This window comes from Mobula birostris, chromosome 12 (assembly GCF_030028105.1).
Source record: "Mobula birostris isolate sMobBir1 chromosome 12, sMobBir1.hap1, whole genome shotgun sequence".
Taxonomy (NCBI): domain Eukaryota; kingdom Metazoa; phylum Chordata; class Chondrichthyes; order Myliobatiformes; family Myliobatidae; genus Mobula; species Mobula birostris.
In genome coordinates, this window is record NC_092381.1 from 110373496 (window position 1) to 110393932 (window position 20437).

At 45.3% G+C, this 20437-nt stretch overlaps 1 protein-coding gene across 1 annotated transcript in view; it reads left to right on the forward strand.

Annotated features, from left to right (window-relative positions):
* Nucleotides 1-20437, forward strand: part of LOC140206183 (cytochrome P450 2C19-like) — a 45153-nt gene that overhangs the window by 10022 nt on the left and 14694 nt on the right. The window contains exons 2-6 of the mRNA XM_072274467.1: nt 4112-4274; nt 9983-10132; nt 11268-11428; nt 17059-17235; nt 20025-20166. Coding sequence (XP_072130568.1) covers nt 4112-4274; nt 9983-10132; nt 11268-11428; nt 17059-17235; nt 20025-20166 — 793 coding nt within the window. The remainder of the gene's footprint in view (nt 1-4111; nt 4275-9982; nt 10133-11267; nt 11429-17058; nt 17236-20024; nt 20167-20437) is intronic.

Genomic DNA, 20437 nt, shown 5'->3' on the forward strand with positions numbered 1-20437 from the left:
AGCCCTTCCAATACAGCCTCCCGAGCGCCATACTCTGCCGAGCGCCTTCAACCTAGCCCTGGCCGCTGAAAGAAGCAAAGCCAAGGATTCGGGGCCTTCTGCTCTGGAGATTCTGGTTACCACACAGTAGCAGTGGCAGCGAAGCGGGCATTTCAGAAGTTTTCCAGATGTTCCTCCGTACTCTCATGTCCGTCTCCATCAAATCAGAATTGTGCATGGTCCCCTACTTGACAGATAACAGATATTCATCACCAGAGAGGCTGCGTGCACTGCCGTCGCGTCGCCATCTTCTCCTCCTTTTGTGCATGTTGCTCTGGATTTCCAACGTTTGCAGACTTTCTTATGTTTATAGCTTAGAAGGGCATCTTGGTTAACATATCAATGTGCTGTTACTGTATAACTCATGCTGAAGAGAGTAAAATTCACTTTTTTACAATAAACAATGGTCTGAGGTCTGGATTACTTGGTGAAATGGTCTGAGTAAAGGTAAGTTTGACGTACCGGACAGCATGGGAACAGAACTCGGGTCGCTGATGCTGTAACAGTGTTACACCAAATAGCGTGCTGTCCAAAGGAAAATTACCCCAAAAAAGTTCGAAGTATATTTATTATCAATGTATACACTATACGACCTTGGGATTCATCTGCTAACGGACAGTCACAAAACAAAGACACCCCGAAAGAACCTATTAAAAAAGATGGTCCAACACCCAATATGCAGAGAGGAAAAGAAACCACAAATCATGCAAATAATAAAAGTCAGCAATTAGCATTCAGAGCGAAAGAGAGTCTGCAGACATGAAGCCTGGAGCAGGCCTCAGCCTCAGCCTCAGCTCAGCGCAGAGCCGAGTAAACATAACAGAGCAGTGTGCACATTCAGCCTGAGCCACATCTCTGGTCTGAACACACTGCCTTCTGAACCCATTTGGATGTTTAAATCGTCCATACACTGGTTTGTTCTTCACTCTAGAGGGTTGAGGTGTGCGGGTGCGAGTGAGATCGAGGGCATTCGAGCAGAAGTGGTCAGAGCGAGACTGAGGCATGTTTGAGACGGAGTAGGAGACTGAGTTGGACCAAGCGGAGCAGAGAGAAAAGTCAGAGTCAGGAAAGGTCAGGTTCGGCCTGAAACATGGCGGTGATGTCCAGACTCAGACCGTATTGCTGTGTTAGGGCCTGGGTCCTTGTGCGAAGAACGCTTGATGTTTGGATGATTTAAACGCCAGGACAGATGGATTGAAAAGGCAGGGTGTCGGGACCAAAGGCAAGAGTCGGGCCGGTTCAGCTCGCAGCCCACGTTTGCTCCACTCTCTGCTGCACTGAGTTGAGGCTGTGGGCCGGCTCTGGGCTTCCTGCCTGCAGGCTCTGAGACCTTTACTACACTATGTGCTGAACTGAGGCTGTGGGCCTGCTCCGGGTTTCGTGTTTATGGACTCACTTTAGTTCTGAGTGCTGCTTGCTTGTTTTTGTTGTTCGCACGATTTGATTTTCTTTTCCCCGCTCTGCATGTGTTTGTTGGATTTTTTAAAGTGGGTCCTTTTGGGCTTCTTGTTTTATGGCTGCATGTGTGGGCACGTGGACAAGTGGTTAAGGCGTTCGACTAGCGATCTGAAGGTCGTGAGTTCGAGCCCCAGCCGAGGGAACGTGTTGTGTCTTTGAGCAAGGCACTTAATCACACAGTGCTCTGCGACGACACCGGTGCCAAGCTGTATGGGTCCTAATACCCTTCCCTTGGACAACACTGGTGGCGTGGAGAGCGGAGACTTGCAGTACGGTCAACTGCCTGTCTTCCATACAAAGTTGCCCAGGCCTGCGCCCTGGAGAGTGAAAACTTTCCAGGCGCAGATCCATGGTCTCGCAAGACTAACGGATGCCTTTATATTTATATAAGGAGACGAACCTCAAAGTTGCATAATGTACACATACTTTGATGAAAAATGTACTTTGAACTTTGGAAACCCCAATGAATTTCTAGCCCATTGCTTTAACCATTCAATTGAAGGAGCAGAGGGTGGTGAGTGAAGGGAACAAGCTGCCAGAGGAAGTGGTTGAAACAGGTACAATTTGAGAAGCAGTTGGGTAGATACATGGAGGAGTGGGACTTGTGCCAAATGCAGGAAATTGAGACCATCAGGGTGGGCACCATACTGCACTATATTGCTCTATGATTTTTATACTCATTGTCACCCTGCGTGCACCGGCAAGTAGTCAGACTGCGAAGACTTGTTTTCAGATGTTCAGGCTATAAATTCTGGAACTGACCATCAGTACCAGTTTTTATTATCACTGACATATGCCATGAAATTTGTTGTGGCAGCGGTACAGTGTAAGAAATAAAAATTGCTCACTCATTCATTTTGTGCTGTGTTGTAGGACGTGGATGATCATGGTCTTCTCCACGACCTTGACTGTTGTTGGCAAATTTTTCTACAGAAGCTGTTCGCCATTGCCTTCTACTGGGCAATGTCTTTACAAGAAGGGTGATTTCTTCTCTTCCCCCAAGTCTTTATCAATACCCTTCAGAAATTGTCTGGTTGTCTGCCTGGTGACAGTGCTCACAGATTGGGCTTAGAAGACCTTCCACCAGCTGCTGCCATGGCTTCTGTGACCCTGATTGCGGGGGCCAGGGGTGGATAAGTAGGTGCTACACCTTCCTCAAGAGTGACCTGCAGGCTAGCAGAGGGATTGAGTGCCAAAAAAAAGAAATAGTGGCAAAGAGGAATAGTGAGATGATGTTCTTGGACAGTACAGAAATCTGATGGTGGATTCCTGTACCTCATCCCTGATGGTGGTAATGAGAAGGGGGTCTTTAATGATAGACACCGCCTTCTTGAGGTATTGACTTTTGAAGATGTCCTCCAAGGTGGGAAGGCTAGTACCCATAATGGAGGAATAAGAAGAGGGCGTGTCCCAGATGGCAAGAGTCCTTCACGATGGATGCCAGCATCTAGGGTATCAACTTTTGAGGGGTGGGAAGGCTAGCGCCCATGATGAAGGAATGAGAAGAGGGTATGTCCAGTATTGTGAGGGTCCTTAATGGCGGATGCTGCCTTCTGGAGATATCAATTTTTGAGGATGTTAATGTCTCCTCTGAGAGACACAGAACTTTGGTCATCAGTTCTAATAGTTCCAGTAGTTCATTGGGTAGCTCTGCATCACTTTGAGATACAAGAGCTTGCAGATGCTTGTATCCAGAGGATCTCAGTGGGTCACAGAGTGTCTGCGGAGGGAACTGGACAGTGAATGTTTCAAATTGAGAACCTTCATGTGGACTGTCCATTTCCTTCACAGATACTACCTGACCTACTGATTTCCTCCAGCCATTTGTTCATTCTCTCCGAGACTGTGTGAGTTTCCTCCGGGTGTTCCATTTCCCTCCCACACATTCCAAAGGCGTACGGGTTAGTAAGTTGTGGGCGTGCTATGTTGGCGCCAGAAGCATGGTGACAGTTGCGATCTGCCCCCAGCACACCCTTGTAATGCGTTGGTCAGATTTCATATGAACTTATTCAACACATGTACATCGAAACATTAATATTTAGACACATATGCATGGCTAGGGTCCGTAAGACTTTTGCACAGTACTGCAGTGATTTTACGTATTGCACTGTATTGCTGCCGCAAAAAGAGAAGAAATTTCATGACATATGTGAGTGATGTAACCTTGTTCTGATATAGGTCTTTATTGTGGACTGGGAGTGGGAAAGAGGAGTCGCGGTTGGGAAGAGGGGAGGGATTGGGAAGCACCAGAGAAACATTCTATCATAATCAGTAAAACGATTGTTTGGAACCAGATCGCCTTGCCTGGGGTCTCAAGGCTGGCTGCGTCTACACCCACGCCACCCCCTGCTCCTGGCACTCCTTCTCTGCCACCTGTCCCACACCCGTCCCAGGGCACTCCACCCTCACCATTCCCAACATACTTTTCTCCGGTCAGTTTTACAAACTCGTCGTCCGCTCCCTATTGACAGATAGAGTTCTGTGCCTAAAGCCATTTGGTCTCTGAAAGAAAAATTGTTATGGGTCTTAATTCTCCTCCAGCTAAATTGATTGACGAACGTTGTATGGAGTATAACATGTTAAAAAACAATATACATTCATTGTATCACCACAGCTGAGTGAACAGTATGGCCCCGTGTTCACCTTCTGGTTCAGCAGCTTCCCTGCGGTGGTGGTGTGTGGTGCCGAGGCTATAAGAGAGGCTCTTATTGGCCATGGGCATGACTTCAGCGGCCGATATCTCTTACCCGCCATGGAAAAAATCTCCGATGGCTATGGTAAGAGGATTTTTAATTTAACTCGAGTTATTTGTTTGCTGCTTCTGATCTCTTGAAATCCGAATATTTTTGTTATTTATACATTTAGGGTTGTTAATGCTGCTGAAAGAGATGGCACTTGTTGGTTGTTCTTAGTTACAATTTTAATTTATTATTTCGAAATAACAGTGCGGAACAGGGACTTCGGGCTCAAGGAGCCGCACAGCCCAGATACTGGGCTAATCACAGGACAATTTACAATGACCAATTAATAGGGTCGTAGAAATGTACAGCACAAAACAGGCCCTTTGACCCTTCTAGTCCATGCTGACCTATTTAAACTGCCTATTCGCACTTGTACCTGGACCATAGCCCTCAGTACCCCTACCACACATGTACCTATCCAAAGTTCTTTTAAACACTCAAATTGAGCTTGTGTGCACCACTTGTGCTGGCAGCTCGTACCACGCTCTTCTGACTCTGCGTGAAGAAGTTTCCCCTCATGTTCCCCTTAAACTTTTCACCTTTCACCCTTAAGCAATGATTGTAGTCCCACCGAAGTTCAGTGGAAAAACTCCACTTCGAGTTTTTCTGTCTATACCCTTCATAATTTTGTATATCTCTATTAAATCTCCTCTCAATCTTCTACATTTCAAAGAATAAATCCTAACCTATTGAATCTTTCCATATAACTCAGGTCCTCCAATTCTGGCAACATCCTTGTAAATTTTCTCTAGACTTGTTCAATCATATTTATATCTTTACTGTAGGTAGGTAACCAAAACTCTACACAGTACTCCAAATTAGGCCTCAACAACATCTTATTCAACTTCAACATGACATCCAATCTCCTGCACTCAGTACTTTGATTTATGAAGGCTAATATGCCAAAAACTTTCTTTACAACCCTCTCTACATTTGCCACTATTTTAGATGTGTAACGTTCCGTTATATTGGCTCGTGTATGTCTAGGGGGAATCCCGCCCAGCACCTGCTTCAACAGTCCCCTCAGGGTCAGTCGTCGCCCGAATCAATCACAAACATCAATCATCAGCCAGCACACCCAGTAAATTTTAACACATACACTTTATAGATATTACTAATTCTATGACATTAATATACATTTGATACAGAGAGGAAAGTAATGGGAAAAAAAAGGCGCCAACACTTATCAAAGTCCAAGTTCTTCGCGCGCTACCGTTGGAGCTCAGTTCGACGTCAGACGACCACCTGAATTACGTCGACCCACGGCTCGGGACCACCCGGAGTGATCGACCAGAGCCTCTCCGCACGTCCGCCGTCCTCCTCGTCTCTCCTCCGACTCCCTGCCAAAACTCAGTCCACAGTCATATCATACAGCATGGCATCCGAAAACAAAACGATACATAACCACCCATTGGCTAATAGAACCTGGTTATCTCATTTAAAGTAAAACAAACTGTTAGCGCAAACTCTCTGCAGCATTAAAACACAACAAAGCCGCATTCCACAGATTAACATAACAAAATCGCCATTTTAAATGTAACAAAAGAAAGACCCCGTACAGATGAATTCTCAGCTCCCTCTGTTCTGCTAACCTCCTACCCCATATGTCTTCGGAGGGTGGGAGAAAACCAGAGCAGCCGGTGGAAACCCAAGGCATTGAGAAGATAGTGCTGAGTATCCTGTACGCTGATGTTACTTCCACGATGTTGCCTGAGAAGAGTGTTCCAGGATTTAGAACGTGACAATGAACGTGGGTATCGCGGTTGAGATACCTCTCTACCAAAGGAGGTGTAAGGGATGGGAGCCGTGGGAGCAGGTGGTGGAAGTCAATGAGCAGCTGGTGCATATCACAAGTCCTGGTTATGCAACCACTGACACCAGCAAGACAATCTCCAAAGAATATTGATCATGGTTGGGGTCACCCATTTTCTGAAGACAATGCCCAGAAGAAGGTAATGACAACCAGTTCTGCAGAAAAAATTTCCAAAACCTCATGGTCAAGGACCATGATTGCCTATATCAGCGGTCCCCAACCACCAGGCCGCAGAGCATGCGCTACCGGGCTGCGAGGAAACGATATAGATTTGGCGATATGAGTCAGCTGCACCTTTCGTCATTCCCTGTCATGGGCGGCACCTTTCCTCATTCCCTGCCGGACTGTGAGGAAACAATATGATTTGGCGATACGAATCACCTGCACCTGGACCTGTAGGAAACCCACACAGTCACGGAGAGAATGTATAAACTCCTTACATGCGGTGGCCGGAATCCAATCTGGGTTGCCTCTATTCTAAAGTGTTGTGCTAACCACTATGCTACTGTGCTGTCCCATAATTAGACTATAAGGCATGGGAGCAGAATTGGGCCATTTGGCTCAACAAGTCTGCTCCACCATTCCATCATGGCTGATTTAAATATACCCAAGGAGTTGGTCTCCACAGCCACCAGTGACAGTAAATTGCACAGATTCACCACCCTCTGGCTAAAGAAAATCCTCCTCATCTCTGTTCTAAATTACGTCCATCTATTCTGAGGCTGTATCCTCTGGTTCTAGACTCTCCAACCATAGGAAACATCCTCTCCACATCCACGCTGACTTGGCCTTTCAATATTCGACAGGTTTCAATGAGATTCCCCCTTCATTCTAATGAGGAGAGGCCCACAGCCATCAAATGCTCCTCTAACCCTTTCATTCCCACTTCCTTGGGTAGGCAACTTGCTGAGTCAGCACGGATAAGATGGGCTTCCAACCTATGTAACCCTAGGATAATCCCGGAATCTAGGATGAGGAAATCAGCTCCACTTCATTCAGTGGAGTTGGATCACTCTACAAAACCAAACTGTCACCAACTAAGCCCTTGATACAATCTCCATTCCCAATAACGATTCTAACAGGATCAGAATCGGGTTTAATGTCGCTGACAAGCGTTGTGAAATTTGTTGTTTTGTGACAGCATTACAGAGCAGGAGCCACACTGCGAGCAGTTATGAAATTGACCTTAAACTTACTCATGACATTTCCTCCAGTGACCCAGAAATCATGTTACACATTCTACCAAGCTGGCGTCTATTTGATGAGGCAACTGTATCATATCCGAAACTCTCCCAGTACAGGTAACATTCTCCTCGTGTCAACACAGTCTAGGCCTTTTGATATTCGGTAGGTTTCAATGAGACTATAAGACATAGGAGCAGAATCAGGCCGTTCAGCCCATCGAGTCTGCCCTGTCACTCTGTCATGATGGTTGTATTATCCCTCTGAACCACATTCTCTTGCCTTCTCGCCATAACCTTTGGTGCCCTGACTAACCAAGAATGTATTAACCTCTGCTGTAGAACATTAGAAAGTTCTTGACAAAAACAGGCCATTTGGCCCAACAAAGCTTGCCAAATTCCTATTCACATATTGTGCTGAAATAACCACCGAGTTTAGATTTGGAAGTCTCTAAGGTACTACTCTCAACTACTACTAGGTAGTTTGTTCCATGTGTCCACAACTCGCTGTGTAAAGAAATGTTTCCTGATGTTAGTCTGAAATCTCCCTTTAACCAGTCTCCACCTGTTACCCTGTGTCCTCATTGATGGTTAATTTTGAAGTAGCAGCTGGACTGCTGTCCACCTTACTCATAATCTTAATGATAATGAACACTTCTGTCATGTCTCCTCTCATTCTACGTCTACTGAGACGAAAAAGATTTAATTCTTTCAAACTTTCTGAATAGCTCATACCCTGCAGAGCTGGAATGAGTCTCATCGTCCTTCTCTGAACTATCTCCAGTCCCTTTACATCCCTCACAAATTAGGGAGACCAAGACTGTATGCAGCACTCAAGGTGTGGCCTCACAAACACATTATACAGCTTAAGGAGAACATTTCTAGACGCAAACCCCACTGAGCGCATTATATACCCAACAATCTATTAGCCTTCCTAATCACTTCTGTGCATTGTCTAGATCATGATGAGTCTACCAGGACGTCCAAAACTTTCTCAAACCGTGCACTTTCTAACTCAAGAACCCCCACTGTATATTTATATCTAATATTTCTACTTCCTATATGTAATATTTTACATGTACTTACATTAAATTTCATCTGCCATTTATCTGCCCAAATCTGGATTTTGTTCAGATCGAACTGTATTGATTCTGCTGCCTGAATGTTATCAGTCCATCTCCCTCATTTTATGACATCTGCAAACTCTATTAGTTTATTTGTTATGTGCTTATCCAAATCTTTAATACAAATTAAGTCAGTAGCAGCTCCAAAACTGATCCCTGCTGAACCCCACTTTTAACATCTAGGTGTGAAAATGATCCTCTCACCACAACTCCTCCTTTTCTGCACTCATTCACACACCTTACCCTGAATTCCTACTTCCTGTAATTTGATTATTAACCTCTCGTCAAGTACCTTGTCAAAAGCCTTCTGAAAGTTGAAGTAAATGATATCAACTGCTCCATTGTTATCATAAATTTTAGTTGCCTCTTTATAGAAAAAGCACTCCAGCGTGTGGTGAAGACTGCCCAGCGGATCATTGGGTGTATTTAAGGCAGAGATTGATAGGTATCTGAGTAGCCAGGGCATCAAAGGTTATGGTGAGAAGGCAGGGGAGTGGGACTAAATGGGCGAATGGATCAGCTCATGATAAAATGGTGGAACAGACTTGATGGGCCGAATAGCCAACTTCTGCTCCTTTGTCTTATGGTCTAAACCTATGCTCCTCTAACCTACACCATGATTTGAGCCACACGTTAAATCTTCTAATCTGCTCCATTTTAGCTGGACTGGTACCTTTAAATATATTATTGTCTGTGGCAACAAATTCCACAGATTCGCCCCTCTCTGGCTAAAGAAATTGCTCATCATCTCTATTCTAAGGGACGTTCTTCCATTCTGAGGCTGTGACCTCTGGTCCTAGACTCCCCCAATATAGGCAACGTCATTACCATGGGCAGCATGATAGTGTTGTTAGCACAATGCTTCACAGCACCAGCGATCTGGCTTCAACTCACATCACTAACTGTAAGAAGTTTGTACGTTCTCCCCATGACTGCGTACGTTTTCCCCAGGTGCTCCTGTTTCCTCACACAGTCCAAAGATGGTCTTGAGTTGGTAGGTTAATTGGTCGTTGTAAATTGCCCTGTGATTAGCCTAGGGTTAAATCGGGGGATTGCTGGGTGATGTGGCTGGAAGAGCTGAAAGGGCCTATTCTGCATTGTATTTCAATAAATAAATAGATAAATCTTCTCCACGTCCCTTCTAGGCCTGGTTTCAATGAGAACCACCCCCTGCCTCATTCTTCTAAACTCCAACAAGTTCAGGCCCAGGGTTATCAAATGCAGCTCAAACATTATCCCTAAAATTCCTGAGATCATCCAGCATCAAGTACAGTGCTAGAGTTATCAAATGTTCTTTGTACATTAACCCCTTAACTTCTGAGATAATGCTTGTGAACCTCTCCAATTCTTTTACGGTTCCTTTTTATTCGTCTTGTGACATCTAATCAGGGAAACCTTGGACTGTGTTTGGTGACCAAGAACACCAGCTGATTTAACTGTGGAATTCTATCGTAGCAATTCCTACCTAGAAGAACAAGCACTGGGATGAGGAGGTTAGAACATCTCGGCGGTTGTAAAGGAGGGTAAAGAATAAATTGGGAAACTGTTTAAGTAGTTTAAGAAACTGATCACCAGAATATAGACAACCTTGTCCCAAGGGACGTTAACCTGAGGTCTCTCTTGCAGGAATTAACTTCAGCAGTGGCGAGAGATGGAAGCAGCTTCGGAGATTCACTCTCAGCACCTTGAAGGATTTTGGAATGGGGAAAAAGAGCATTGAGGAGAGGATTCAGGAGGAAGCCCAGTTTCTGGTCACAAGCTTCAGGGATATGAAAGGTTTGTCACTACAGCATTAGAGAACCTGCCTTCTCCCCGTACTCCTTCATGCCCTGACTAATCAAGAATCTATCCACCTTTGTCTTAAATATACCCAATTACCTGGCCTCCACAGCTGCCTGTGGCAACGAATTCCACAGATTCACCACCCTCTGGCTAAAAAAAATTCCTTCTCATCTCTGTTCTAACAGGATGCCCCTGCATTCTGAGGTTGTGTCCTCTGGTCCCAGACTCTTGCCCCCACTCCTCACCACAGGAAACATCCTCTCCCCACCCACTCTCTCAAGGCTTTTCAACGTTCCGTAGGTTTCAATGAGGTCACCCCAGTTCTTCTGAATCCCAATGGGTACAGTTTCAGAGGCAGTAAACGGCTTTCGTACGATAGGACCCTCTCCAATGTCTGCATATGCTTTCATAGGAAAGCGGCCCAAAACTGCTCCCAATACCCAAAATGAGGCCTCACCAGAGCTGTATCAAATAACTAATTGATTTCTTGTGAATAGCGATGTGTTAAATATCTATAACACCACACACAAAATGCTGGAGGAACTCAGCAGGTGAGGCAGCATCTGTGGAGAGGAATAAACAATCGGCGTTTCTGGCCGAGACTGCTCATCAGGACTGGAAAGGAAGGGGGAGATGCAAGAATAAGAAGGTGTCAAAGGTTATTCTCCAGACTGGCTTCCTACCTCTTCCCTTCAACCTGCCTCTCACCTCTCCCTGGTGCCCCCCTCCTTCCCTTTCTCCTATAGTCCACTCCTCTCCTTACAGATTACTTCTTCGCCAGTGCTTGGTTCTTTTTTCAAACCCCCCCCCCCCCCAACCCCACCCAGCTGGCTTTGCCTATCACCTTCTAGCTTGCCTCCTTCCCCTCTCCCCTCCCCCACCCCAGCTCCTTATTCTGGCTTCTTCCCAGTCCTGATGAAGGGCTTTTGACCCAAAATGTCGACTGATTATTCATTTGCATAGCTGCTACCTGACCTGCTGAGCTCCTCCAGCATTTTGTGTCTGTTGCTCTGGATTTCCAGGATCTGCAGAATCTCTTGCGTTTAATGTCCAAACAGCATTTAGACTTGCCCCAAAATTTCACTTTAATGCACTGTGATTTTCTAAATGGCCTCTTTAACTCGACCAGGTGAACCTTTCAAACCAAACTTTCTCCTGCGAGGTGCAACGTCAAACATTATCTGTTCCATCATCTTTGGAAAACGATTTGATTATGAAGATAAACAATTTTTCTGGCTGATGGAGCTGGTTGCAGAAATTGCCCGCGCTATGAATAGCCCCTCGTTACAGGTATGTCTCTTTACAGTGGATTGTGAGTTACTGAACTTAAGAGCAAACATATTTTTATCTGAGACTCAGGTGGTCAATGTGTAATTGAAACTGAGAGATTCAGGATCAATATTAATTATTTATCAGCAAGATAGAGGGAGTGCATTTAATATTAACAAATGTATACTTAAACAACACACACAAAATGCTGGAGGAACTCAGTAGAACAGGCAGCATCTATGGAAATGAATAAAGAGTTGATACTTTTGGGTCAAGACCCTTCTTCAGGGCTGGAAGGGAAGGGGAGAGCTGCCAGAATGAGAAGGTGGGGAGATGCTAAGGATGATAGCTGGAAGCTAATGGATGAAGCCCAGTGTTTGGGAAAGATAAAGGGCTGGAGAGGAAGGAATCTAATAGGAGAGAAAAGTGAACCACAGGAAAAAGGGAAGGGGGAGGGGAGCCGGGGGGGGGGATGGGCAGGTGAGGAGGCCAGTGTAGGGAACAAAAGAGAGGAGGGGTGGAGGGGGAGGGAGAAAACTTCTTACTGGAAGGAGAAATTGATGTTCATGCCATCAGGTTGGAGGCTACCCAGACAGGACATCAGGTGTTGCTCCTCCACCTTGAGATGGCCTCTTCTGGGCACAAGATGTCGCCATGAACCAATGCGTCAGAATGATCAGGAATTTAAATATCTGGCCATCAGGAAGTTTCACTTTTGGCAGATAGAGAGGAGTTGATCGGCGAAGCAGTCCCCCAATCTACAATGGGTCTCACCAATGTAAACAATGTGAGTCGGCTGGGGTGATATACTGCATCCGGTGCTCCCGATGTGGCCTCTTATATATTGGCGAGACCCGACGCAGACTGGGAGACCGCTTTGCTGAACACCCACGCTCTGTCCGCCAGAGAAAGCAGGATCTCTCAGTGGCCACACATTTTAATTCCACATCCCATTCCCATTCTGACATGTCTATCCATGGCCTCCTCTACTGTAAAGATGAAGCCACACTCAGGTTGGAGGAACAACACCTTATATTCCGTCTGGGTAGCCTCCAACCTGATGGCATGAACATCGACTTCTCTAACTTCTGGTAATGCCCCACCTCCCCCTCGTACCCCATCTGTTACTTATTTTTATACACACATTCTTTCTCTCACTCTCCTTTTTCTCCCTCTGTCCCTCTGAATATACCTCTTGCCCATCCTCTGGGTTCCCCCCTCCCGTTGTCTTTCTTCCCGGACCTCCTGTCCCATGATCCTCTCATATCCCTTTTGCCAATCACCTGTCCAGCTCTTGGCTCCATCCCTCCCCCTCCTGTCTTGTCCTATCATTTTGGATCTCCCCTCCCCCTCCCACTTTCAAATCTCTTACTCACTCTTCCTTCAGTTAGTCCTGACGAAGGGTCTCGGCCTGAAATGTCCACTGCACCTCTTCCTAGAGATGCTGCCTGGCCTGCTGCGTTCACCAGCAACTTTGATGTGTGCCTCACCAATGTAATGTTTTTGCAATATACTTTGTAATGTAATGCATTATTTTTGTAGTTTTGACTTCAGATCTAATCTAATTCTGGATGGCTATTAACCATGTTGACTCTTGTAGTCTGAGTCCATAGGACACTCAAAACTGCTGCACAAGTTGACTCTGTGGTTAAGAAGGCATATGGTACATTGGCCTTTGTCAACCATGGGACTGAGTTTAAGAGCTGAGAGGTAATGTTGCAGCTATATAGGACCCTGGTCAGGCCCCACTTGGAGTACTGTGCTCAGTTCTGGTCACCTCACTTGAGGAAGGATGTGGAAACTATAGAAAGGGTGCACAGATTTACAAGGATGTTGCCTGGATTGGGGAGCATGTCTTATGAGAATAGGTTGAGTGAGCTCGGCCTTTTCTCCTTGGAGCGACGGAAGATGAAAGGTGACCTGATAGAGGTGTATAAGATGATGAGAGTAATTGATCGTGTGGTGAGACCACACCTGGAGTACTGTGTGCAGTTTTGGTCTCCAAATTTGAGGATGGACATTCTTGCTGTTGAGGGAGTGCAGTGTAGGTTCACAAGGTTAATTCCCGGGATGGCGGGACTGTCATATGTCGAAAGATTGGAGTGACTGCGCTTGTATACTCTGGAATTTAGAAGGCTGAGAGGGGATCGTATTGAAACATATATGATTATTAAGGAATTGGACACGCTGGAGGCAGGAAGCATGTTCCAGCTGATGGGTGGGTCCAGAATCAGAGGCCACAGTTTAAGAATAAGGGATAGGCCATTTAGAACAGAGTTGAGGAAAAACTTTTTCACCCAGAGAGTGGTGGATATATGGAATGCTCTGCCCCAGAAGGCTGTGGAGGCCAAGTCTCTGGATGCTCTCAAGAAAGAGATGGATAGAGCTCTTAAAGATAGCGGATTCAAAGGTTATGGGGATAAGGCAGGAACTGGATACTGATTGTGGATGATCAGCCATGATCACAGTGAATGATGGTTCTGGCTCGAAGGGCTGAATGGCCTACTCCTGCACCTATAGTCTATTGTGTGGATAGTCAGAGGCTTTTTCCCAGGGTTGAAAGGTGCTTGGATGTAGGTACAGAGGAGATGTCAGGGGTAAGTTTCTTTTTACAAAGAGTGGTGAGTGCGTGGAATGGGCAGCCGGCAACATTGGTGGAGGTGGATACAATAAGTTCTTTTAAAAGACTCCTGGATAAGTACATGGAGCTTAGAAAAATAGAGGGCTATGGGTAAACCTAGGTAATTTCTAAGTAAGTACATGTTTGGTACAGCATTGTGGGTTGAAACCTGTGCTGCAGGTTTTCTATGTTTCTGTATTTTAACAATGCACAAGTCCACTCGTGTCTCAACCTGCCGACTGTGAAAATGCTCATCGAAGATTCAGATTCATTCGTTTATCACCTGTACACTGAAACATACAGCGAAATGAGTCATTTGTGTTAAAAACCGACACAACATAAAGATGTGCTGGGGAAGCCTGCAGGTTTCACCAGCTCTCCGGTTCTAACCCAACATGCCCGCAGTCTTTGGCAGAACAGCACAACATGCGAACCGCTTTTCCACCCTCCCACCCACTCTCACAAATGTGAATGCTACTTCATGATAGTCGTTGAGGCAGCTCACACTATTCCTTCTTGGGCACTGGTATAATTGTTGCCCTTTTGAAGCAGGTGGAAACTTCTGGCTGTAGCAGTGAGAGATTAAAAATGTAATTAAATACTCCCACCAGTTGGTTCGCACTGATTTTCAGAGCCTTACCAGGTAGTCCATAGTGCCCTGCTGCTTTGCACCTTCCTGAAAGATAGCCTGACGTCACCCTCTGAGACCAAGGTCGCAGGGTCATCGGATGCTGCAGGGATCTTCATAGCTGTTGTTTTATTCTCTCTTTCAAGGCAGACATAAAAGGTGTTGAGCTCATCTGGTAGTGAAGCGTCGCTGCCATTCACGATGTTCGGTTTTGCTTTGTCGGAAGTAACAGCCTGCAAGCCCTGACAGAGTTGACATGGATCTGATTTCACCTTGAACATCTCCTGGAGTTGTTTCTTGGCTCTGGAAATAGCTCTCTGCAAATCATGCCTGGTTTTCTAATACAGAGCTGGATTGCCAGACCTAAATGCCACAGATTTAGCAGTCATCAGAACCTGAATCTCCTTGTTCATCCGCAGCTTTTGTTTTGGGAATGTACAGTAAGTTTTTGTAGGCACACACTCATCTACATGGGTTTTAATGAAGTCAGTGACAACTGTGGCACACTCACTCAGGTTCGAAAGTAACTCTGAACACAATCCAGTCTACTGATTCAAAGCAGTCCTGTGCCTCCCTGGTCCATACCTTCTTGGTTCTCACTTCTAGTGCTGCAGTCTTCAGTCTTTGCCTATACTCAGGGAGTAGAAGTACAGCCAGATGATCAGACTTACCAAAGTGTAGTCACAGAGTCAATGAAAGACCACCGTACTAAGGCTTTCAGCCAAGTGCAGAGGACAACAAGATGTGCAAATGCAAAAGAAGAAATAAAAATAATAAATAAATAAGTAATAAATATCAAGACATTAGATGAAGAGTCCTTGAAAGTGAATCCTTAGATTGTGGGAACATTTTAATGATGGGACAAGTGAAGTTGAGTGAAATTAACCCCTTTGGTTCAAGAGCCTGATGGTTGAGGGGCAAAAACTATTCCTGAATCTGGTGGCGCGAGTCCTGAGGTTCTTGTACCTTCTTCCTGATGGCAGCAATGAGGAGAGAGCATGTCCTAATCCTTAATCATTAAACTCAATGAGGACTAGACCTCAAACTGTGTTGTTACCTGTTTACAGTCACCTGTGAGAGAGGTGTCGGAGTTGGTGTGCTTCATTGGAGGCAGTGTGGCATGGTGTCCAAGCTGGTGTCACACTGGCATTGCTGCCGCCCAGTGTTCACTTGGCAGAAGACGAGCTGGTATCATGTTCGCCAGTAGACTGCTGTAATGTTGATGAACTCGGGGACTTGGACCATATATTTTGTGTGTGATGGTATTTTACCGATCTCCAGCATCTGCAGATTTTCTCTTGTTTGTTCTTGTCTGTGCTTGCTACTTTACATGTGGCTTTGCCTTGTGTGACTGTCACTACTGTGTTTTGCACCTTGGCCCCTGTGTAATGGGGTTTCATTTGGTGATATTTATGTATGGTTGAATGATGTTTGAACTTGAAGAAATGCTAACAGCACCAGATATTTATTACTGATGCTACCATAATTACGCCAACTCTGCCTTGGATGGTCTCAAGCCTGCTGCAAAACGAGGAGGGTTAGGTATGGCACTAGTAACCCCATTCCGTAAAAATCCCAGAGGTACAGAAATGCCAACAGAAACTCCAAAGACATCATCCCTGGGAGAGGAAGAAGATGGGCTACATCTGGGGACTACTTGAAAGACTGGCCTAAGACAGAGAACTTGGCGAGATGCTGTCAGGGATCTCTGCTCCAACAGGAATGATGGACTCAAGACAAAAGTAATAATGCCACAATACGTTTGGATGTATAATAGACAAAGCTAATTTCTTACCTCTAACCTAATGCTTTTACCTCTTTTTCTTCCAAATGTGGTTCTTCTACTGTTGCAGCCTGTGATCTACACTATGGTGGTGTGTTTTTGGACCATCTGGCACTTCGCATTCTGAGGGTGTACAGTGATGATTTGAGCAAAGCTTGCGCCTCAAGGCCAAGAAGCCTGGAGATGGGACGTGAGCCCATAACTGAGTCCATTTCTCACACACATACACATACACACACACACACACACACATGTATATATATATATATATATACAGAATACAAAACACAAAAAACATATATATATATATATATATATATATATATATATATATATATATATATATATATATATATATATGTTTTTTGTGTTTTGTATTCTGTATTTTTCGCTCTTCTGCCATTTGTGTGGTTCTTTTTTTTTGCACGTGGGGGTGGGTTTTGATGCTTTTCTTTGAACGTATTTCATAGTTATCTTTGCTTTGTGGCTGTCTGTGAGAAAGTGAATCTCAGGGTTCGATACTGTGTACATACTTTGGTAATAAATATCCTTTGAACTTTTTGAACTGAGCCTTAGGTATCCAGCACTAGGTCAGTGAAAATGGTGTGTTTGTTTTGCAGTTGTACAACACCTTCCCGAGGATCATGGGTTTCCTGCCTGGAGCTCACCAAAAGATGTTCCAAAATATCAAAATCTTGCAAGGTTTTCTGGCCAAAACTATTCAAAGCCACAAAGAAACTGTCCAGAAAGACTTACCCAGGGATTACATCGACTGCTTCCTGGCGAAGATGGATGAGGTAATGGCAAGTTTCTCCTCACGTTCATTCACTTCCCACTGTCCTACCAAATATACTGAAGATAATAATTTCTGTCTTTTTATTTTATTTTAGAGACACCGCACAGAACAGGCCCTTCCGGCCCAAAGAGTTGCACCAACCAGCAGCCCATCTATTTATTCAGTTTAGTTACTTACTGCCCATTACACCGCTGGTGCTTAGGGCAGCAATGAAGGTCCTCCACCTCTGCCTGTCCTCGGCCATCTTCTCTATTGTGCCCCATGTGTGGGTCGGGTCTTCACTTCTACCTCTACAGTACGGCAACAAATTGTCTTTGGTCTCCCTCATTTTCTCCGCCCTTCAGGGATCCAATGAAGTGCTGTCTTGATGATGGCATTGGTATATCTTCTCATCACGTGCCCAACCCTTTTCCAACATTTCCTCATGGTGATGGTGACCATGTCCTCCTGGTGAGACTGAAGGAGTAGGGTGTGGTTGGAGATCTTGTTCGGCCAGAAAATACGAAGGATCTTCCAGCGGCTCATGGTGTGGAATGACAAGGTCACTCCCTGTCATGCACCAGCATTCTGACCCCTTAAAGAGTGTGGACACAACGCAGCTCTGGTACAACTTCACCTTGGAGTGGACACTGTACTTGGTTGATCCCCATATGTTGCTGAACCATAACCAAATCAGAGAATGATTTTCAATGACCAATTGACCTTTGGACTGTGGGGGGAGACCAGAGCACCCGGAGGAAACCCACGTGGTCATGGGGAGAACGTAAACTCCTTGCAGGCAGCACTGGAATTGAACTCCGAACTCCGGTTCTGGTTAATGCTGTAATAGCATCACAATAACCACTACGCTACGCTACCATGGCATCCGACTTCTCTTAATTGGTAAATTAGATCAGAGTTGAAAAATACAGAAACAGATCCTTCAGCCCACCACGTCTATGTTGACCACCATGCCTGTCTATACTAATCCCACTTACCTGCATTAATTCCATGTTCTGCTCAGTTAATTTTGCACAGAGATCATAATTAGTTATTTATTGATTGATTTCAAATACAGTGAGAGTAGGCCCTTTCGGCCCCTCAAGCCGCACCATCCAGCAATTCCCCAATTTAATCATGGGACAATTTACATTGACCAATTCACCTACTAATCTTTGGGATGAGGGAGGAAGCTGGAGCACCCGGATGAAACCAACATCGTCTCAGGGAGAATATAGAAATTCCTTCCAGGCAACAGCTGGAATTGAACCCTGGTCGCCTGTACTCTAAAGCATTGTTCAATCCACTGCACTACTGTGCTGCACCAAAAACGGTTATCTTTTTCAATGAAAACTATGCAGCTGCTAGAAATCTAAACTAAGAAATGGAAATGCCGCAAGTTCTCAGCAGATCAGGTAGTGGCTGTAGAAAGGGAATCTGGCATCTTGTGCCAACAGTCCTTTGAGACCCTCCTAAAAGCTTCCATGATTTTCTGTTTCTTTGGGGACTGGCATTGCAAACATTTGCCTATTATAGATTATGGTAGCGTTAGGGTGGCACCTTAGCATGGTGGTTAGCACTACACTACAAGTGACCCAGGTTCAATTCCCACCTGTAAGGAATTTATATGCTCTCTCTATGGACTGTGGGAGGAAATCAGAGCACCTGGAGGAAACCCACACAGTCAAAGGTGTTCTGGTAGGTAGGTTCATAGGCCATTGTAAATTGTCCCGTGATAAGGCATTGCAGGATGGCGCAGTGTGAAGGACCAGAAGGACTGATTCTGCGTTGAATCTTAATAAAATAAAAAAAGTAAGGAGACAGGAAGGCATGAATTGAATTAAAGTAGCAAATCGACTGAAGTCTGTTAAAATGTACTCCCTCCCCTCCCCCCGCCCCCCTTGGCGTTCACTTGGTGGAGAATCTCACCTGGTCCCTCAACACCAGCTCCATAGCAAAGAAAGCCCAGCAGCGTCTCTACTTCCTGCAAAGGCTGAGGAAAGTCCATCTCCCACCCCCCATCCTCACCACATTCTACAGAGGTTGTACTGAGAGCATCCTGAGCAGCTGCATCACTGCCTGGTTCGGAAATTGCACCATCTCGGATCTCAAGATCCTGCAGCAGATAGTGAGGTCAGCCGAGAAGGTCATTGGGGTCTCTCTTCCTGCCATTACAGACATTTACACCACACGCTGCATCTGTAAAGCAAACAGCATTATGAAGAACCCCACGCACCCCTCATACAACCTCTTCTCCCTCCTGGAATCCGGGAAAAGGCACCGACGCATTCGGGCTCTCATGACCAGACTAGGTAACAGTTTCTTCCCCCAAGCCATCAAACTCCTCAATACCCAGAACCTGGATTGACACCAACCTACTGCCCTCTACTGTGCCTATTGTCTTGTTTATTATTTATTGTAGTGCCTGCACTGTTTTGTGCTCTTTATGCAGTCCTGGGTAGGTCTGTAGTCTAGTGTAGTCTTTGTGTTGTTTTATGTAGTGCAGTGTAGTTTTTATATTGTTTCAGGTAGCAAAATGGTCCTGAAAAACATTGTCTCGTTTTTACTGTGTACTGTACCAGCAGTTACGGTCAAAATGACAATAAAAAGTGACTTGACTTGACTTGCTTTTCAGCCTTGATGAAGGATCTCAGTTTGAAACAAGGTCAACTGCTCATTAACCCCCATAGATGCTGCCTGACTTGCTGAGTTCCTCTGGCACTTTTTGTGTGTGTGTGTGTTGCTCGCTATTTCTAGCATATGCAAAATCCCTTCTGTTTAAAACATGGATTTTTGTTTGCCTTGATTCAGGACAAAGGTGAGCTTAACTCCGAATTCTTTCAAGAAAACTTGTTGGTGTCGACAGAGAGCTTACTTCTGGCTGGAACCGTAACAACCAGTACAACACTGTGGTGGGCTCTTCAAATCCTAACAAAGTATCCGGAAGTTCAAGGTAAGTTTGAATTCAATTCAAATCAATTCCAGTGTCAAGGTCCAAAACACAGTGCCAATGGTCACACACAGCACAAAACACTCACAAGATAGCAAGCACAAATGGTATCATGATCACACAATAAAAGAATCAGAAACTCAGTCCATCAATCTCCAGTTGATTTTGATAGAGCCCGTCTCCTGTGAACAAACATGGTGAGGGGAGCCGGCTCCAGCCTGGACACTGCACCACACCACCCCGGAGGAGTTCACTGGTCCCAAGGCAACCACCC